Here is a 21,381-nt window from a genome sequence, read left to right as displayed (position 1 = left end):
GGTCCCAGGGTAGAGTAGGCCACTGTGTTAGCAGGTCTGCACCAGCAGTGCATCCAGAGGTCAGGGGAGGCCCAGGGCAGGATGAGCCACTGCTATCTGGAAGCAGATGTGCTCCATCCAGTCCCGAGGGGGCCATTAGCACAGACCTGTTTGCTCTGGCTGTGGAGTGTGAATGGGGAGGAAGGCTGATGGGCTTAGGGGCACTTGTTGAAGTCCCTTGCCTGAGCTGCCCCCTGCACAGCTGAACTTGGCCGGCCTTGGCTGGACTGCTACCCTCTGATGAGCCACAAGGCTGGTCTCGAGAAAGCCCACGGGGGCGGGCGAGGTGTGGATGGCCAGGCAGGGCTCGAATGGGCTTCACGAGACTGGGCTGCAGCCCTTCCTCCCGCCTGGCTGTGGGAGGAGACAGCCGAGCTTGTTAGGGCATCAGCGAGCTCCTGGTGTCGTTCACCAGTCATGGGATGGAACTGTATTCCAGTGCACATCGGAACTGCCTGGAGTCTCCCAGGGCTCCCTCTGGGTCTTCTGAGGGGAGAGGCTCCTGTGTGCTCTGGTGTGGCGGGCACAGCCAGGCTGAGAAGCTGCATCCTGGCCTCGGAGTGTGGCTGTCGATCAGGAATCTTCCTCGACCTGGAGGTGCTCCCAGGCTGGGCTAGGAGGCACCTGGAGGGGCAGGGTGGTCTCTGGAAGGTGGTCTGGGTGGGTAGGTTGCAGGCAGAGCCCTGGCTGAAGAAGCATTATGACCAAGACCTGGAGGAGTGAGCCGGCTCTTCAGATGGCTGGGTGGGGCCTGTGAGTCCCCAGAGAGGGCGGCCCCCACTCACAGGCTGGACAGCAGGGGCAGGGCAGGTGGGGACACACCTCAGCGCTCTGTATACTAGAGGCCATGGGGCAGGTACAACCCTGTGGGACACCAGACTCACCCCAGAGCCCCTCTCCCCCAGGGAAGTCTGTTTTCAAAAACTCCCTGATGATTCTGAGGCCAGGCCCTTGGGACTGTGGCCCTGGAGGAGGCTGGCACAGGTGGCCCTCTGTCCCGGTGACTACACGTCCTGGTCACTGCTGCATCCCAGTGCCTGGCCGGACCTGCTCCAGGATGTGGTCAGGACAGGCCGGGGGTCGAGCAGCTGCATGAAGGAGGGAGGGCATGGAGCCGATGGGACAGTTTGCTTCCGATGGAGCGATGGAGGGCTGGGCGTGTGCAGAGTTCCATGGCAGAAAGAAGCGACTCCTGCCGTCTTGGCAGAATAGGCCAGAATTTTTAAAGAGTCTGTGGACTGGGAAGCCAAGTGTATTAGTTTCCTTCTGCTGTGTAACAAATTCCCACACACTTAGCGGCTTAAACCACACAAACTTACTATGTGACAGTTTCTGTGTCCAGGAGGCTGGATGGGGGGGTGGAGTCTTTGCTCAGGGACTCCCCAGGCTGGAATCAAGGTGCCTGCTGGGTGTGAGCTCACCCGAGGCGTGGTCCTCCACGCTTTCGGGTTGCTGGCAGGACGCAGGTCCTTGAGGCCCAGCTCCTAGTGGCCTCCCCACAGCACAGCAGGCAGCTCTGTGGCTTTGGCTTTCGGTCTCTCTGGCTTCTAGACCCTTTTGGAAAGGCCTACCCAGGGTCACCTCCCTTTTGATTAACTCAAGGCCAGCTGATTAGGACCTGAATTCTATTTGTGAAATCCCTTCACCAGAGTGATTCCCTCGGGGCAGGTGCCTGGGGTAGCCATTGGGCAGGGTCCATGCGGGCAGCTGGAGAGTAAGGGGTGGGGGGGCACTTAGGACAGGGAACCTGGCGTAGGCTTTCCTGGGCACGAGGGCCCCCAGCTGCTGGGAAGAAAAGAGGGAGAGGGGCTGCAGTTCAGCAAGAGTGGGGCCCAGGCCCTGGTAGACCAGGCCAGTCTAGCACCTGAGGGGCTGTGGCTGGGAAGGAGGGAAGAGGCACCCTCCCCATCCCCAAAGCACACACCGCCAGGAAGTTTGGAAGGAGAGTGGGTATCAGCCTGGGATTACCAGGTGCTAGGGGTGCTGGGATACTGCTGCCTGTTGTCCTTGGCCTGCCCATGAGGCTTGAGCCTGTCCCACTGTTTACAGGTCGTGAGGAGGCAGGAGAGCCATCCTGCCCCTCCTGCTTTCTACCATCTGCTTCCCTGTTTGTAAAACAAGACGGACTCTCTCTCAGCTATTGATGGGTTTTGGAAACACTTTGGAAAGGTGACATGTTATTAAAATGCTCAGAATTAGTGCAGCGTCAAAGCCCGAAATTCAAGCCCCTTGATGGTTTCGGGGGTTGCATAGATGAACATTTCTTTGTTTTAGTAGTTATATGCTTATTTTAATATGTCTTGGAAAAGAAATGACCCCATCAGATGACTGATTTCATGGCTAGCGTCGTGTAGCTGAGATGGAGTGGAAAGAGCGAGTCACTCCAAGCCTGGGGTGAAGGATGTGGAGTACATGGCACTCAGGCCACACGTGGATGTGGATGACGTTGCGGAGACACCCCAGAATGATCAAAGTCAGGGAAGTGTTTCTGGTCGGCTGCAGATAGAAACAGGACAGGCCTGTCCCAGGTGGGGCCGTGTGCCTGTGGCCTGGTATGTGGCCCAGGACTGCCGGCTGGGGACAGGGCAGGGACACTGAGGGCAGCGATGCCCCCTCCCCACCTCCACCCCAGGGTTTCCGGGATTTTATGGGAGCAGAGTGCAAACAGCCTCAAATCACATTAATGACTGAAGGTTCAATCCAGGTCTTAAAAATAGAACCCAAGGCAAATGAATGAGTCTCCGTTCCCCACCCCTAGTGCGGAATACTTCTAAGGGAAATTGCGTCTTGTATTACCTCATTCTGTTAGGGAGCTTGTGGTTACAGAGCTACTCATCCATCCACTAATTTTCCCTGTGGAATGGACGGACTGTGCTTTCCTGGCTTAATGGAGGAGCTAGAACACTGTGGATTGCCTAATTCGGGCCATGAGATTCCAGTAAACCTGGAATCTAGAATCAGACTGTATTTGACTGGGTACGGGGCCACTTGGTGAGAATGCCAGGGAGGAGCTCAGCCCAGTTCCTCTGCTGACTCTGAGCAAATGACCCACAGAGCATTGTGCCAGGAGCCAGCCCAGGCTGTCATCTCAGAGAAAGGAAAGGAAAGTCCCCAGGACTGGGGCCGTAGGCGGAGGAGCAGCTGGGGGACTGAGGGTCAGGTCTGGGGCAAATCTGGGGCCTCTCCCACCCACTCCCTGGCCCCAGATCTGCCCTTCATCAGGAATCTGCTTCCAAACAGATCTGATTTTCCTACTGAGCCATGCCCCCAGGGAAGCTGGGCCCTGAACGAGCTGGGCTTTTGGGCCACACCAGAGGGAGGAAGTTCCCTTTCATCTGCTGCCTGCTTGTGTGATGCAGATGAATTCTGGCAGAGGAACCCTGAGCATGGGGTGTGGACCCAGGCCCTGGCTCAGGTCTCCGCAGGAGGGGGTAAGAGCAATAGAGTCTCCCTCCAGAGTGACCCTCCGGCATCCTCAGGCCTGGCCTCTGCTCCCACCCCCTATTGCAGCACCTGGATGGGTCTCCCTGGTTCTGCATTTTCCACAGCAGGCAGAGTGCATTCCAAACCCTGCCGGGCCGAGGCCTGCACCTTCCCTGCTCCACGCCCTGCCCCAGACTCTAAGGCACACCTCCCTGCTATTTCCTCTTTCTGGAATGCTCTCCCCTGTTTGCCCCTCCCAACCCCTGTCTGTTTTCTGGTCCCCAGTGCAGTGGCAGCCAAGGAGCCAGATGCTTGCAGGGGAGCCATGCTCCTGAGCAGGGCCAGCACCCTTCCTTTCCCTCCCACTCCACCATCTGCAGGCAGGAGAGTGGAGGGTGCCAGGCAGGGGAGAAGGTGTGCCTGGATCGTGGCATCAACTGGGTGTGCATGTGGCCACCTGATTCCATGGCAGCCCGTGACCCTGAGCCAATCCCAGAGGCTTGGCCTGGAGCTGCGGGGTGACCCTGAGCCCGGGCAGCAGCAGTATCGGGGCAGGGCACTGGTGGGTGGAGAGCTGGGGGTGTGGGCAGCATGACCAGCAGTGGGTTTACCCTGACACCTGAATGCCGCTGTTTGACAGGTTGGTGTGCCCGCCTCTGCCACCGGGTCCTGGTGGCTTTGTCCACAGGCCCTTCTCCCTTTCTCCCTGGCTCCTTCTCTGCTCTTGGGGATGGCAGGAGAAGGAAGGAGCGGCTGCTGCTTCTCTCCAGTCGATGAATATGCACTAAACATCCGTTCTGTGGCCTGGGCCAAGTGCTGGGGGGATACGCAGGGAAGGAGGAGTAGCTTCTGTTCCCCAAGAGCTCCCAGTCAAGCTGGAGGAAGGAGTTCCAGGGAGGCATAAAGACATGTCTGTATGTCCTTAGCTCAGCATAAGGAGCTTCACAACAATCTGAATTCACCAATGAATGGAATGAGTGGATGAAGGTGGGGGCTTCAATCTGCTTGAAAGAGCCTGGCAAATGAAGATACTTCATGGTGGATGGATGGATGGATGTGTGGGCAGATAGAGGATACACTGATGGATGGAAGGATGGATAGCTGGACAGATGGATGGTTGTGTGGGCAGATAGAGGATACACTGATGGATGGAAGGATGGATAGCTGGACAGATGGATGGATGTGTGGGTGCATAAAGGATAGATGGGTGGAGGAAGGATGGGTGGTGGGGTGGATGGTGAGCTGGCCCTGCTGGGAGATGCCGTCTGCAGACTGGGTGTGAAAGGCGCTGCCCTGCGTGAGGCAGCAGATCTCCACGTCTCTTCTGTGTTGTTATTATTGCAAGCATGGGAAGTGCACATTTGGTCACACATGTCCATGCTCCCACACACAGCCTTTCCTGTGAGTGTGCCTCTCATCTAGCACCCAGGGCCCCCTTCCCACCAGCGCCCGCTCCCCTGTGATGAGGCCCGGGTACATCATCAGCACATGCCTAGCCCCTGTGCCCTCCCTCCACCAGACCCTCAGTCCTCCGGAGCCAACTGGAGAACCTGAGCCTCTAGACCCACTGCTATCATAGTCACCCCCTTTTGGTCACGCCACTGCCTTTTTTTTTTTTCTTTTTTCTTTTGATACTAAGTCTTGCTCTATTGCCCAGGCTGGAGTGCAGTGGTGTGCAAACTCCGCCTCCTGGGTTCAAGCGATTCTTGTGCCCCAGCCTCTCAAGTAGCTGGGATTCCAGGTGCCCACCACCACACCCAGCTAATTTTTGTATTTTGAGTAGAGACAGGGTTTCACCATGTTGGCCAGGCTGGTCTCGAACTCCTGACCTCAGGTGACCCGCCCGCCTCAGCCTCCCAAACTCTTGGGATTACAGGCGTGAGCCACCATGCCCGGTCCCCACTACCTTTTAACAAGGCTTTCAGTGGTTTGGCCCCAAAGGGAGCCTAGTGGGGGAATTCAGGTGTGGAGGAGGACATTAAGGGCTCCCAAAGTGCCTTTAAATACAAGTCACGCCACCCAGGATGTGGCCAGACCCGCAGGGGCTATGGAAGTGCAATCCCTAGCACAGAGTACGCCCCAGGCCTTGGGGCACTGAGTCTGTTGGGGAATGGGACACCTGGGCCTGCCCTGCAACCTGGCACCTGCGTCTTTCCTGAGCCTCACTTTCCTCCATAGTATGAGTTGCTCGTTGGACAGGATGAGAGTTTGCAAGCTGGTAGCCTTCGGGCTGAATCCAGCCTGCTCACATGCAGGGTCTAAAGTGGTTTTCATGAATTGTCTATTTCTAAAAATTAGGATATTTCACATACGAGTCAGGATTTCTGGCTTCTCTTGGAAAAATTTAAAAATCTGGCAGGCCTGGGCCCCTCCCTGTTACTGTCACCCACCTCCCAGGTGGACCGGACCCCACCTGCTGCCTGCCTGGCCTGGCAGCCCTGGGCTGGCTACTCTCTAAGGGTCCCTGGGGAGAGGGCGAGAAGATGAAGTCGGCCTCCTCCCGGGCCGTGACATCCTCCCTGGCCATGACGTCCTCCGTCTCCATCCCCTGCCCACAGCTTCACGCAGGCCATGCTGAGCCAGCCCAGGATGGAGAGCCTGGACACCCCCTCGGCCTACAGCCTGGGCCTCGCACTCCTGGGACTGGGCGTCATGCTCGTGCTCTCCAGCTTCTTTGCACTGGGGTTCACTGGAACTTTCCTAGGTAAGACCCTGAGGGCTGGGGTGACCCTGAGCAGGCCCACTGGAGCCCCAGGGAGGTGCAGGGCCAGGTGGCTGCCTCCCTGCTATCCATGACATTGGTGGGAGTGCTGGGGGCCCCCTCCATCGGGGCGTCTTCCCTCCTCCAGGCCTGGCTTGTCCACGGTTAGAACGGGAGGCTGGGCTCCAACAGCTCCTCTTACCCCAGCATGCTGAGTGGCTGCCTCCTGGGGAGTGAAGACAGCTCCTGCTGCTTCTCTCCAGCTAATGAAGATGCACTCAACACCCGTTCTGCGGCCCAGGCCGGGTGCAGGACTCCTTGAGTCCAGCTCCAGCACTAGCTCCCCCTTGCAGAAGACTCTCAGGCCCTGTTGCGCAGAAGCCTGAGGTGGTGGTGAGTCAGCCACCTCCCTAGCAGCTCCCCGCACGCGTGGCTCTCAGGCCAGGCAGGATTGTGGTTTGTGCTGTGTTTGACTGCAAGCAGGGCTGGTGTAGGTCTGGGGAGGGGTGAGGGGTGGAGGCACCTTATCCCTTCTCCATTTCCCTCTGCCTGTGGCTGAGGTGCTTTCAGGCTGTGAGCCCAGTGCTGGCCTGGCTAGACGCCCACCAATGACCCTCATGATGGCAGCAACTTCCAGCTCCTTGGAAACTGGGAAAGAAAAGCAGTCATGCTAAAGGCAGTAGGGGTCGGGATGGGAGGGGAGATGGCAGCAGGGGTCGGGGACAAGAGGGGGCCTTAGGAACCTGGAAGGAGAGAAGGAGGCAGCCCCTGTCCAAGGGGAGCCCCTCCCAGTGAGCAGGGAGTTGGTCCAGCTGGCCACATTGCCCGCTCTCTGTCATGGATGAGAAGGCCCATGTCTTCCTCAGGACCAACGGTGTCCTGAGGAGCTCCCGGGCCTGCCTGCCATCCCCATCCTTAGATGCCGGCTGCAGCTTCTTGGGCCCAGCCCCCAGGGCACTGTGGGCTGTCACAGGGCACTCCAAGTTCTCAAGGAGACTGTGCTCAGCAGTAGGGGGTCCCCCTGAGGGAGGAAGTGGCATCTGTGGGTGCAGCATTCTGGATCGCCCATGGCCAGGCCTCTCTGGGACTGTGGGGGGCACCCACAGGCAGTTCAGTGCTTCCTGCTCAGGCAGGCGCTGTGGGGAGTTTTGTCCAGGAACGGGGGCGGCAGCCAGGAATGTCTGGATCTGCCAGGTAGGGGCAGGTGCGGGCAGGTAGGAAAGAGGAAAAAGCCTTGGTGCAAGGAGAGGGAGGTTGAGGGCAGAGTAGCGGGTGGCTGGAGGCGGGGTGCAGCCGGACTGGCCACACAGGTGCTGTCGGTTGGGACAGGGCTGGAGGATGAGCCAAGGCCTCGAGGGCCATGCAAGGGGCTGAGGCTCCATCCCCAGAGAGGTGGGAGCCATAGAGGGGGTCCCAGCAAGGAAGAGGTTGGACTGATGGAGCCGGGATCAGAGGTGGGGCTCAGGAGGAGCTGTGGAGGGGCCCTTCCAGGATGTGAGGGCGGTGAGGGCCACACGGGAAGGGGGGCTCCAGGCTGTGCAGTCAGGTCCTGTGGGAGACCAGTGGCAGGGGCCCTCCAGTGGCCAGGGCTCTGGTGGATCTGGACAGGGAGGGCTGCAGGCAGTGTAAGGAGAGCCGGGATGGTGGGTGGAGCCCCTTGGCAGTGGAAGAACAAGCTGGGGGGCCCTGGACATTCAGAGGGAGGGAAGGAACCCACAAACACCAGTGGCCACAGCCTCCCAGTGGCCCTGCCAGCAGACATGGCTTAGAAACGCCGAGGACCAGCAGCGTGGGATGTAGAAAAGGTGGTCATTTCCTGCTGTGACTCAGCCCGAATTGGGTTTCTGGGCCATCTACGCACAGCCCGCTGCCCTACTTCCTGCTTCCTGGGAAGAAAGAACTTTCCAGTGGTCCTGGGCCCTGCCCCGTGTCCCCAGATGGTGATGAAGCTCCCGGACCCCCCCTGCCCATGCTGCCCATTGTTGGGCAGCTGCCCTACTTTCCGCCTCGGGTGAAGCTCCATTGTGCTCTGGGAGGAGAGACAAATGAAGGGTTTCTGGGGACAGAAGGCTGGGAGGAACGAAGCCACACCCTTTATGGAGCGGTTACTCTGTGTCCAGTGGGACGGTCCTCTGTGGGCCTGGGACAGACACTGTGACTGTGACCCCGGCCACTCCCTACGGCTCAGAGCAGCCCTGCCGGGGGACGCCTTGTGGCTGTGCGGCTGACGGGTGCATGGCTGGCCTGTCTGGAACAGGCTGTTCAATAGTCACCCTTTCTCCACTGGGTCTAGCTCCTCTGGGCAGCTGAGTGAGAAAACTAATACTAGGGCTGACCTCCCAGAGCGACGAGAGGCGTGCTGTGGCCAGGCCCCGGTGCCAGAGCCACACAGTCTGGGGCATGGAGCAGAGCAGCCCTTAGCAATCAGCTGAGGCCCCTAGAGGGAGAAGAACTCACCAGAGCGAGGAAGAGCGGGAGGTAGGACAGGAAGAGGAAGGGTCTGCATAAAGAGGCACCATGAGCAGAGGGTGAAGGGCCTGAGGAGTTAAGGCGCTCTCTGTACAGAGAGCAGGGAAAGGCATCGCAGGGGAGGGAACAGCGTGTGCAGAGCCAGCAAGAAGAGGAAGGCCAGCGTGGCTGGGTCAGAGTGCATGAGAAGAGGAGCAGTGGGACAGGGGCGGTGCTCAGCACCTCAGTCCTTGGGACCCACGCCCTCTGCTGTCTGTGTGCCTGTTGGGTCCCTCTGACTCTGCTCATTGTTGAACTCCCTGGGGCCTCCTGGAGGGCAGGGCCTTGTGTCACCTGCAGGTCTCGCCACAGCCCGCTCTGGGGCCTCCCTCAGTGATGGTGTGGCCAGGGTTGATGAATAGCCGAGGGACCCTGTCTTGCTTCATCCACAGGTGATTACTTTGGGATCCTCAAGGAGGCAAGAGTGACCATGTTCCCCTTCAACATCCTGGACAACCCCATGTACTGGGGAAGCACAGCCAACTACCTGGGCTGGGCCATCATGTGAGTACCAGACTTGCCGCCCCTCTGCCCTGCTGGCCACCTCCCGGAGAGGAGCTGGTGCAGCTCAGGACGTGGGGGCCAGGGCCCCTGGAGAGAGAGGAAGAACATGTCATTTGTGGGGGCCTAGGCGCCCTGGTTCTCCCTTTCTCAGAAGCGTCTTATCTATGGTAACAGAAGCAACATCCCAGAACAGGGTGGCCAGCTTCTCCAAGAGGGCTGGAGTGTGGAGGCTCAAAGGCTGCAGGCAGGTCACAGCTGCTCAGTCCTGGTCCTGCCACACAAAACAGCTGCAGACGCAGGAAAACGGATGCACATGCTGGGTGCCAGCACAGCTCCACTTACAGACACTGAAGCCTAAATTTCAGATCCTTTTCATGTGTCATGAAACATTCTTTTGATCCTTTTGCTTTTAACTGTTTAAAAATGTAACAGGCGTTCTTGGCCCGTAGGCCGTAGTTTGCGGACCCCTGTGCTGGGACATCAGGGCTGGGACCACCTGAGCCATCTTCCCCGCAGGAGGGGGCGGCCAGAGCCGTTAGGGCCCAGCTCACCCGCAGCTGACAGAACTCCCTGTGCCCCCCAAAGCCTCTGCCCATGTGGCAGATACCCCTTCCCACAGAGGGGGCCCCGTGCCATAAGGGAAGCCTAGAACTGCTATCAGCCTCAGCCAGGTACAGGTACTGACAAGGTGTGGAGATGTGCTCCCCCAGGGGGGTCAGAGGACCTGCAGTCAAGGATGGCACAGTGGGAGCTGCCCTCGGCTTCACACCCAGCCCCCACCCCGGCAGTTCTAGTTTAGCCATTTTCTTCCATAGAAGGATTTTTGGCAGACAGTGTTCCACTGCTTTTGTTTACCACTTGAAAACCACTGGCCTAGAATTTACAGGTTCTCCCCAAGACCTGAGGATCCCAAAGGAGTGAATCGTAAACGGTGAATGTCAAGCGCAAGATGTTGCCTCCTGGCTCCCCACCTTCAGCAGCTGGGACCGTAGCAGCTGGGGTTGGAGACAGCAGAAGCTAGAAGGGGGGCTGTGGATCTGGCTGGGATCCACCCTACCCCCACCCCACGTCCAGGCCAGGCAGCCCCCAGGGACACGTCCTACCTGCCTTCTAGCCTGGTCCCTCTGCCCGGACTTGGGCAGTGCGTTCCTGAGGCCCAGACTGTGTGCTCCCAGGCTCACCGGCCATGGAGCACCCCCACTGGGGCCACAGAATGAGCCCAAACTCAAACAATCCCCCCCAACCAGGTCATCCCTGCAGGCTTAGGGTTCCCAACACACCTGGCCCCCTCTCTCCTCTGTGTGCACAAACACGTGCATGTATGCACTTACACACTGTTCCCTCACCTAGAACCCTCCCACTTGTGCCCCTTGTCAGTCCTTCCAAACCCAGTGTGAGGTGTCCCCTCCTGCAGGAATCCCTCCCTAGCCCCCCCACCTTCGGTGCCTCCCCAGTGGCTTAGTGTCCCCGCAGTGCCTTGTGCCCTGGAGTGAGAGTCACCCTTGGGCTCGGGGCCGCCAGGCCAGGGCTCTGGGGGACGCATAAGCCACCTCCAGAGGACATCAGCCACGCAGTGTGCTGAGAGATGGCCTTCAATATTCAATAGTCCAGGAGCTCATTAGAGATGAGCCATTACCTGGCCAGACGCTGACACAGCGGGGACCCCCACAGGCCTCCCATGGCCCATCTGTCTGTCACCTGCCAGGGCCCCAGAGATGGGCCTTCCAGGTGTCTGAGCTCCCCGGCATGTAGGACCCTGGCAGGCCGTGTGGCAGTGAGCCCGATGCCAGGGGACAGATGGCAGAGGTGGTGGCCTGGCTGTGAGGGACAGGTGGGCCTCCTGCTTCATGTTGTGCAAGTGGGGGTTCCTGTCCCCCTCGGTGCCCACAATGGGGTTGCTGCTGGTTGCCAGGCCTGGGGTTGGAGCCTGGGCTTGGATTTTTGCTGTCCTTACGTCTGCCCTGGCCCCTGCAGCTCCCAGACAGGCAGACCAGTGTGAGGTCCAGGGGTGGAAGGCAGTGGGCAGGGCAGAGGGTCCCGGCAGGGGCCACAGGTGTTCTCCAGCCCTCACCTTGATCCAGCCCTGCCTGGGGTTCTTGTGATGGTTTGGCTGGGGAGGGGGCAGCTTGGCACAGGGGCAGCCAAGGAGGGCATAGCCCCTGGCCCAGGCCTGCCCATGCGCCCTCTGTGCCCACCAGGCAGCTCCTTTCCTCCCTCCCCTCCCTCTCTTCCTCCCTCCCTCCCTCCTCCCCGGCAGCAGCCCAGCGCCTGCGGGAGCTGTGGGATCAGAGGTAACTATAGAAATAGATTGGGGGACAGCTTGACGGCAGCTATTTCTGGAAACCCAAAGCAGCTGCGCCCGGGCTCTTTGGTGCCGTCACTAACGAGCTGCCGCTGCTCACTGGTGTGGCGGGGTCAGGAGCTGGTCACCAGCAGAGAGCCCCTGGCGATGCTCCATCCAGCCTTGGGCCTGCTGCATGCTCTGCCTAGGGCCTCCCGTCCTCTGGGCCGGGGTGACCAGGGGGCTCCTGGGCGTGGGGCTGCTGTCCCACCACCTGGGAGAGCCCAAGCTGCGCTAGGTATTGAGGTCTGGGTGGGGCGGCAGCTCCTAAGCCCCCTTCCCCACAGCCAGATCCTCCCAGGGCGTGGCCATGGGGCTGCACCTGTGGCCGGGGGCTGGGGACTCAGGGTGGACCAAAGTGGCTTTGGGGGACCCTGGACCCATTTCTAGAAAACAGCCTTTGTTCCTCAGAGCATGGTTTCTGGGGGACAGGGGAGCACTTTGCCCCAGAACCTCCTCCTGTGTGGGAATGAACAGCCCTAGCCACTGGGACTCTTCTGCCTGGGGCTGCATCCCCAGCTCTGGGCTGGCGGCTGGAGACCCGGAAAGAGTGAGCAGGCCCCGCCCTGAGGGAACCCAGCCAGGCCAGACAGGCAATGATGATAAATGGATCAGGACCGAGAACATGGGGACCCTGGTCCTGGCACAAAAGCCAGACTCAGGAAGGGGCAGTGCTGCCTGGGCTTGGTTGGCCCAAGTGGCCCAGTGTCGGCTGGAGGGCCTGGGTCATGGCAGGAAGGGCCAGCCTGGGCAGGTGGGCAGTGGCCCTGAGAGACCTGGCTCCAGCCAGGCCTGACATGCCTCTGTCCTTGCAGGCACGCCAGCCCCACGGGCCTGCTCCTGACGGTGCTGGTGGCCCTCACCTACATGGTGGCCCTCCTATACGAAGAGTGAGTAGGGGCTGCGGTGGGTGGGGGCGTGGCTGCCCGACTGGCCCTGTCTCTCCCTCTAGAACCTTTCCTTGTGGTCAGGGCAGGCTCAGGACAGGCTGTAGTCAGCCAGGCCCACTCCAGGGCTCCCAGGTCAGAGCGGCCATGGTAGCTTACAGTGCGGCCTGCGGGACCCAGCAGGCAGCCGGCCCCTCTCCCCTCCCTCCTGCTCTCTGAAGGCTCCAAGTCAGTGTTGCCCCAGCGGCTCTGGGGGGATGAAGGGGATCCCGGTCCCATCTGGACACCCTCAAGCTGATGGAGGCAGAGCTCTGGTGCGGGCAGTGGGTCACCCCCAGGACCTGCTGACTGAAGCCTCTCCCCGCTGCCCGGCAGGCCCTTCACCGCTGAGATCTACCGGCAGAAAGCCTCCGGGCCCCGCAAGAGGAGCTGACTGAGCTGCAACAGCTTTGCTGAAGGCCTGGCCAGCCTTCTGGCCTGCCCCAAGTGCCAGGCTCTGTGCAGGGCAAGAATGGTGCCTGCTGCTCAGGGCTCGCCCCTAGCGTGGGCTGCTCCAGTGCCTTGGAACCTGCTGCCTTGGGGACCCTGGTCGTGCCAACATATGGCCATTGAGCTCCAACCCACACATTCCCATTCACCAATAAAGGCACCCTGACGCCAACATCTGCTCCAGCTTCTGTCTGTCTGCGCGAAAGAGCAGGCCTGGGGCACGAACATCAGGTCCAATAGCTCCCAGGCCAGGCTGGCTCCAGCCTTTCTGTCTTGAAATCTCAGAGTTGAGGGGTGGGCACCTTTCTCCAGGCTTCCCAATAAGGTACTTAGGAGGCATCAGGGGCTCACCTGGCCGTGGCCATGGTTTCCTCCCCAGGAGACTTGGTGTCTTGTGTCACCTGCTCCCACCCCCACCCCAGCACACCCAAGACAGCCCCTCTGCTGCCACTTCCCTTGGAGGATCCAGCCCTGTGTCCGTCAGCATGAGGGTGGAGAGGTGTGGGCATGTTGTCCTTGGCCACCCCAGTCTAGCTGGGCAGATGACACTGTCGTTCCTAAATGAATGGCCTTGTGCTGACCAGCAGCTGGACACGTGCTGGGCATCCTATGTGTCTGTATGGGGGTGAGGGTGGGCCCTGCAAGGGTAAGCCTCATCTGGGGGAGGCAGGGCACAGTGACCAGGAGTGTAGGCTCAGGCATTGCCACTGGGACTCCCGAGGTGGACAGAGGGAACACACTTCCCCTCTCCTCCTGGTGCCCATTCCGCCACTTCCTGTTTTCATCCCAGTTCTGCTGCTGGTGGCAGGGTCACCCCTCAGCCCCCAGGACGCCAGGCGCCTGACTGGGGCAGGTCGAGGACTTCTATGCTTGGTGGGCTTTGGGGTGATTCTCCTGGGGGTGCCAGAGGCCCTCAGGCCTTCAGCTTTGGTCAACATTATCCCTCAGGGTCTCTCTGTGAGCCCCAAAGGCCAGTCAAGGGCTCCCGGAGGCCATGTGGGGATCAGGTTCTGTGGGAAGAGGCCTCCACCTGTTCCAGCCCCTCTCCTCTTCCACCTGTGACCTCAGGCAGATCACTGCCCTCCTCCAGCTCCAGGGGTCCTCAGTCAAGCTCAGGGACAGTGGCCGAGGGCCAGCTTTCCCTTGACATCCCGTTACTTTCACTCAGGGCTGCAAAGCCATGGCCTGAATGGACATTTACAAAGCGCCCTCAATCCAGGATCTTCATGCCCACACCACCAAGATGGGCTCCCGGGCCACATTCCTGAGCCTTCCTGGCAAGCCTGGCCCTCTCCTCAGAGGGCTGGAGGCGGGTGCAAGGAGACTCACCCCCCAGCACAGGAGTCCCCAGGCCAGAGCTGTCAGAAGCCACAGGGCTTCCGAGGAGTGAACCTGACCCTTTCATCACACGGCCTCTTGTCCCACTTCCTTGGCCCCCAGGGCACACGGTGGAGGCAAAGCTGCCAGCCCTGAACTCCTCTTGCCCCAGCCCCAGCCCCCTCACCCCTGGCCTTGAGTAGGTTCCCCAACTTCCCACTCTGCATATGGAAGTAGATGGATGATGGTGCCAGGGCTGCTGGGCAAGGCTGACCCTCACCTGTGTCTTCACTATCCCAGGTGCCCAGTTGACCAGGCCCCGCAGCCCAGGCGGGTGGCCCTCAGGGTCCGGGCCACAGAGCCCCTCCATCCCTCAGCTGTGCTGGCTCCTTCTCTCTCTGGGCCTCCTTCCCTGTCTCCCCAGCCAGGATGCTCGGCCTGGGATCCGGGCCATGGGTGGGAGGTGCCAGAAAGGCTCAGCCTGAGCACTGCTCATGTTCCTGGGCAGTTCCCTGCTCCCCACCTCCACTCCCCATCAGTCCCAGCCCCCGCTGGGGGGCTTTATTTTTAGGTACCACTTACTCAGCATCCAGCTGTGTGTGCAGCCGGAGGAAGCCTGGTTCCCTGGCAACCGGCCTGGCTCAGCCTGGTGGGCCCCTCCCCTCAGGGCTGGCACCTCCTGCCCACTCGCCACTTACCCCTGCGCTTCACGCTCACACCACCAACCCCTGCCAAATGCAAATGGGGTCAGGACACCCCCTCAACCCCCTGTTGTCCTCAGAAGGAAGTCTTGGCCCATTAACCCTGGGGCCCAGGACTTATTCTCTCCCCAGAGCCTGTCCCACCGCGGCCTCCTTCCCTCCATCTGGGCTTCTGTGATGTCTTCAGGTCTCAGATCACCTCCGCTTATTCCTGCGTCTACCCTCGCCATTCCCTCCACCTGGACACCCCTCCCCTTACATTCATCCATCCATCTATCCGTCCATCCGTCCATCCATCCATCCAACAATATTGAGTTAGTCCTTCTATGACACGGGCAGGGGACTCACTCAGCTATAGCATGGTTTTCATGCCCTGCCCTCAGGGGCACGCCACCCTTTGGGACAAGCCACTGAAGGATGGGGACAGGGCGGGATGTTTTCATCTCATCGCTGCCATGATCGATCTGTGTCCTCAGGCTCTGCGGAATCATTCTCGCTGGTGAGGTGAGTTTTGAAGTCAGATCTGGGTGTGGGCAGGTGTCAGGAGGTGAGGCAGTGGGGTGGGTGAGGAGCCTTCCCACCCGAGGGAACAGCATATGCCACGGCTGCAGTGGGCCGACCCAGGAGAGGGTCCAGGACCCCCGAGTGTCCCTTGCAACAGGCAGGCCTGGTGAGGGGCTCAGGTTCCAAGAAACAAATGGAGTATGGCAGGAAAGTGACAGGTTCCCCCTGGCTGCAGGGTGGAAACAGGGTCTCCTACTGTGAGGAGGCCCCCAGAGTGGGGAGGCCCCTACAGAGTTGTTCTGGGCAGTGGTGATGGTGCTGGGCCCTGGACAGGGCCATGAGGTGGGAAGAGGGAACGTGAGAGATGCGTAAGGGGGAGAATGTCCAGGATTTGGGGATGAATGTGGGAACAAAAGGGTGTAGCTCCCATGGTGGGCGGGTCCAGGGGAGCTGGAGAGATCCTGAGTCCCTCTGCAACAGGCAGGTGGCTGCCAGGTGCCGGGAGAGCTGGGCTGGAACCAGTACCTCTTCATCAGGGGGCGAGATCCACGCTTCTCAACCTGGAGCGCACAGTCCTGCCACTTGGCCAATTTTATGGTTTCATTTCTATTATAATTTTAACATCTTTACTGAGATATAATTCACAAACCATACATACAATTCACAAGCCATATACACAATTCTGTGAGTTTTTGTTTATCCAGAGTTGTGCAAGCATCACCACAATCATTAAAACATTTTTGTCACTCCCCAGAGAGACCCCTGTACCCCTGAGCTGTCACCCCCGACTCCTCTCCAGCATTAATCGCCACCGAGCCGCTCTCTGTCTCTATGGATTTGCCTCTCCCAGACACTTCCTATAAATGAAATCACGGTATTTGTCCATTGCTGTCCGGCTTCTCTCACTCGGCACTGTGTTTTTGAGGTTCAGCTGCATAGTGCCATGCCTCAGCACTCTTCATTTTTACGGCTGAACAGTGTTCCACTGTGTGGATGGAGACACTGTGTTTATCCATCAGGCAATGGACACTTGGGTTGCTCCCACCTTCGGGCTATTGTGAAGAATGCTGCCATAAACACTTGTGGACAGTTTTTGTGTAGACACGTTTTCATTGCTTTTGGGCAAATACCTAGGTGTGGAATTGTTAGGTCATATGGTCACTCACACGTTGGACCCACTGAGGAACTTCTAGCCTGTTTTTCACAGCACCTGCATCTTCTTACATGCCCACCTTGATGACAATTTTTTATTTTTATTTTTATTTATTTATATTTGAGATGGAGTTTTGCTCTTGTTGCCCAGGCTGGAGTGCAGTGGCGTAATCTTGGCTCACTGCAACCCCCACCTCCCAGCTTCAAGTGATTCTCTTGCCTCAGGCTCCTGAGTAGCTGGGATTACAGGTGTCTGCCATCACGCCCGGCTAATTTTTTGTATTTTTAGTAGAGATGGGATTTCATCATGTTGGCCAGGCTGCTCTCGAACTCCTGACCTCAGGTGATCTGACCGCCTTGGCCTCCCAAAGTGCTGGGATTACAGGCGTGAGCCACCGCGCCCAGCCCCGATCATTTTTTTTTTAATTGTCAGTGTATTCTGGACCCCCTGCATGGCCACCTCTCATGCAGTCCTGCCATTTGGGATTGGCTGGACTGTTTCCTTGGGGAGAAATGGTGCATTTCCATAGGTGGGGGGCCACTTATGATGCAGCAGTTCCATCCTGGGTCTCCCCACAGACACAAGTGCCTGGGAGCACCAAGCAACACCCATCCCCACTGCATCCTGTCTCCTGAAACCTGCAGCATTCGCCAGCAGGACAGTGGACACACACATCGTGGCTTAGTCACGCAATGGTCTCCCCTGCAGCAAGGAAAGGAATGAGTGGCCGGTACCTGTGGAAGGATATCATGGACCTATGATGCATTGAAACCAGACACAAAAGGCAAAACAGATCTACGGTGGTAGAAGCCAGTGTAGTCGGCAGGGGCTTAGCCAGGTGAGGGCACGAGGGAGCCTTTCAAAACTGAAGGTGCCCTGTGCTTAGATGTGGTGCTGTCACAGGTGTGCACATAGGGGAACCTTCAAGCTGTAAACTTTCCATCTGTGCACCCTACTATAGCCAAGTCTAATCAAGTTGGACCATATAAAGTTGCCAATACTGCATGTGACCATTTCTAACTTAGAAAAGCAGTATTATCCAGCCAGGCTCCAGTGTGTTCGCAGGAAGCTGGGCCTGGACTCTCATGTTGTTCCAAACCCCACGCCACCAGGGCCAGCGGGGTCAGCCACCCCTGGAGGCAGAGTCACTCTTGTGGGGTGATCCGAGGGTTGTCAGAAAGCGTGGACATGCCTCCCTGCCACCTGGCCATGTGCCTGACGTTCCGCCTTATTTTTAAAATTTTTTTTAAATTTATTTTTTGAGACGGAGTCTTGCTCTATCACCCAGGCTGGAGTGCAGTGGTGTGATCTTGGCTCACTACAACCTCCGCCTCCTGGGTTCAAGTGATTCTCCTGCCTCAGCCTCCAGAGTAGCCAGAAGTGCTGGTGCATGCCACCATGCCTGGCTAATTTTTGTATTTTTAGTAGAGAGAGGGTTTCATCAGGTTGGTCAGGCTGGTCTGGAACTCTTGACCTCATGTGATCGGCCTGCCTTGGCCTCCCAAAGTGCTGGGATTTCAGGCGTGAGCCACCATGCCCGGCCTGACGTTCCAACTTCTTTCGGCCTCTGAGGGGCCCCTGAAGGCTGGCAAGGGCCAGGCTGTGGGAATGTGCTGTGCTGGGGTTGAGGGGCAGAGAGAGGGTTTCACTTCTTCAAATTCCACTCACAATACTTGAGCCCACAGCTGGGAAGGAAAGGCATGGCGTGGGGCTGGGCCAGATGGACACTGCACACACTGACCCCGCGGCCCCTCATGTGTAAAATGGTCATCATAGTCATGACTGCCTTGTGTATAAAGCAGGTGCTCAGGCAGTGCCTCCCTCATCACCCATGGAGCTCCTCATGGCTTTCTCTTTGCTTTCTAGAATCCAGAATCTGTCTCAGGTCTTGAGGGGCATGAGAGGCATCCGGTCTGACCATATCCAGTGCTTCAGTCCTGCTCCTGCTTGCACAGGTGCTCACTCCCTCTGCCAGCACCTCTGCACACACAACCTTTGAGGACGTACTGCTGATGGATGGCCTGAGCCGGGCAGCAAAGCTCCATGCATCCTGATCCTTGGTTCCTGGGGCAGAGCCGGGAGCCTTGGGCTGAGCTGGCTTCTGCTGTAAGGGTCTGCTCTGCCGGGTATAGAGCTCATCACTGATGAGGAATCTACCAGTTAAAATCTCAGCTTGATAAGGGGAGCCTGTCAGAGGGAACGCAAAGCCAGCTCTATTTGCCCCTTTCCTCCTCTTCAGGAGGTGGCATACCAGGGTCACACAGGACAGAAGTGCGCCTCAGGGCCTCCTCTGTGCAAGGCGCTGGTAGAGATGGGCTCTGGCCTTACAGGCCAGCACGGCAGTGCCCAGGCCCGAGGGTGCTCTGGGTTCCTGTCACCTGAAGTGGCCACTTCTGGCCCTTGTGTGGACTCTGTCTCAGGACACAACAGGCAAAGCTCTGATGGGGTGCCCAGCATTCTCCTCCGGCCCAGCTCTCAAGAACCTTCTAATTGCTCTTTGCCCTCAGATGAGGCTGTGTGGCTGGCATTTCCTGCCTGGGGCTGGTGGGGAGCGGGTGGGTCCACCTGCCCACCCCCAGATCACCCCCGACATTTAGTCAAATATTTTAAACAGTTCCCCTCCCCTCTAAGCAGGAAAATTGCTGCACTGCAGGTGAATACTATTTACAGACAGGCTTATAGCCTCATACATGCTGTTTGTTGTCTCATGCCCCAAACACACAGAAAACAGAATTATTTATTGCATACAGCATGGGACTGTGATCAACCTGGACATCAAATGCCTCAATGGCTGACAGGGCCCAGGCGGCGGGAGTACTGGGAAGCCCGGTACACATGCTCCCTCTCTGTGGGACTCCGGGATCCAGGGGGCGGATGGTTCTGTGAGTTGTGAGTTGTTCCTGCTTGTCTTCCAGCCCCCGGTCCTCCCCGGCCACTCTGATTAGCCAGCCTAGGGCAGGGCCTGGTATAAAGTCACACAGGCAAACCCCAGAAGAAGGAAAAAGGGCACCTGCATGAACAAACAGCTGGGTGGCAGAGGCTGCATCGGGGTAAGACTTCCTTCATGCAGTTGGGAGTCTGGCCATGTGGGGACATCAGGAGATGCCACCCCACAGAATTGGTGGCTAGGCTGTCCTGGGTGTGGCCGACAGAGGCCCTGATCCTAGTGCTTCTTTCATTCTGGTCCTTTCTGAAATAGTTTGGATTTTTAAAAAACCATGAGCATTTATTACTTTTGTAATAAAAGGAAAGAGATGCCTCTTTAAAAGAAAACATGAGGGTGGAAACAAGGAAGTTGGCTTGCTGCTTGAGAGAGTAAAGTCCCAGAGGCCACCTCCTTAACAGGAGGCGCTCTGGGGCATTCAGAATGGGAATGGCAGGTGGGCCTGGGTCTTCACAACCCAGCACCCGTAGGGCAGACGGCCATTCACAGATGGTACTAGGAATCACTGTGGCTGAGGACACAGGCTAGATCGGTGCCTGCCGGTGTCATGTTCCTGATTTAAAGGGCCAGCCTGGACACTGACCAGGGGAGAGCTGGGCTGTGATCCTTGACCCTCGGGCCCTCTGCTCATCTCAAATGGACCCTCTTGGGACTAGAGCCCCAGGAGGCAATGGCTGCGTGGGGTCCACCTTCACTATAGCCCTGGCCATCAGTCATCCCAAGTTAGAGCCCGGCTGCCCATGCAGTGCCGCTGTGGGAGGCACAGGAAGGCGGTGCTCAGTCTGAAGGTGGTTCAGGTCTATACCTTAACTGAGCCCCCCCATGTACCCTCAACTGGCTGCTTTCTGCAGTGAACACCCTGCACCACTGCAGCCCTATATCCAGGGCTGGGGCTCAGTTCCTTCTCCCCTTCTCCCAGACTCTGGCAGACATACCTCAGATGGGGGCAGGAACCAAGAATGGCGGGGCTCCAGCCCCAGCTGGCCTGTCAGATAACTGCTGCATAAGTGACACCAGGAATCAGAGCCAGGCCAGGGCCACTGATGAACCCTTGGATGCTCACTGTGTGATGCGTGCATTTGAAATATCTGACAGTAAGAGTGAGGCTTGGGAGAGATGCAGGGACTCTGAGGATGGGGGCCAAGCTGGGCTGAGAAACAAGTTAGGGGTGTCCTGCAGCAGCCCCTACAGCAAGTGCCAGTGTAGGAGGGAGGTGGGTAGGCACGGGGTGGGTGGTATGGCACCCACAGCACTGCCCACAGACCACCACCACCTGACAGCTGGGCCGGTGGTGCCAGCTAATGGCTTCCTAGGTTTCTCCTAAGTCAGACGTGGCCAAAGCAAAACACTGAGCACACAGCTTCCCTTGAGGAGCAGTGACTTCCTCAAGAGCTCAGGGCTGAGGAGCTGGCTCCAGATAGCTTGTTGCCAATGTTCAGCAACATCACCCCACTCCTGGTTACTGATCAACCTGGTGTGCTCTTGACAGTACCCCCACCAGGCCCCATGGGTCAATACTACTGTTATTGTTGCTATTGCTATTACCAGGCCCTGCCCTCCTAAAGCATTTGCATGTTTTCATCCTTAATCACAGAACCAGAATCACTATCTTCCAGAAGAGAAAACTGAGGCCCAGGAGAAGGCAAGAGGCTGTGCTGTGCTCCCAGGGCCTTCCTGGGCTCGCTGTGGCTTTGAGCTCCAGCTCTCTCAGCTAGACAATGAGAACGTCGGCCCACGCGCCGCACAGTAAAAGCCCAAAATGCTATGATGGAGGGGGTGGGCCGCTGGCTGCAGAGCCCTCCATGCCACAGAGCATCTCTGGCTGGGAGAAAGGAGCAGGCTGAGGCCTGCAGCAGAGCGCGGGGTTGGG

At 58.5% G+C, this 21,381-nt stretch overlaps 1 protein-coding gene across 3 annotated transcripts in view; it reads left to right on the top strand.

Annotated features, from left to right (window-relative positions):
* PEMT (phosphatidylethanolamine N-methyltransferase) overlaps positions 1-13,064 on the top strand; it is an 85,844-nt gene extending 72,780 nt beyond the window's left edge. For 2 of the 3 annotated variants that reach the window (XM_063617810.1, XM_055241095.2), the window contains exons 4-7: positions 6,021-6,166; positions 9,064-9,175; positions 12,332-12,406; positions 12,779-13,064. In XM_063617810.1, the coding sequence (XP_063473880.1) occupies positions 6,021-6,166; positions 9,064-9,175; positions 12,332-12,406; positions 12,779-12,836 (391 nt within the window). In that variant the 3' untranslated portion in view covers positions 12,837-13,064. Of the gene's footprint in view, positions 1-6,020; positions 6,167-9,063; positions 9,176-11,435; positions 11,467-12,331; positions 12,407-12,778 lie in introns of all 3 variants that reach the window. The other variant, XM_055241096.1, reaches the window with a different exon arrangement.
* Positions 13,065-21,381: the final 8,317 nt, after the last annotated feature.

The sequence above is a fragment of the Symphalangus syndactylus genome, chromosome 14 (genome assembly GCF_028878055.3).
Source record: "Symphalangus syndactylus isolate Jambi chromosome 14, NHGRI_mSymSyn1-v2.1_pri, whole genome shotgun sequence".
NCBI lineage: Eukaryota > Metazoa > Chordata > Mammalia > Primates > Hylobatidae > Symphalangus > Symphalangus syndactylus.
The sequence above is the reverse complement of the archived record's forward strand: the minus strand, read 5'-3'. Positions and strand labels throughout refer to the sequence as shown.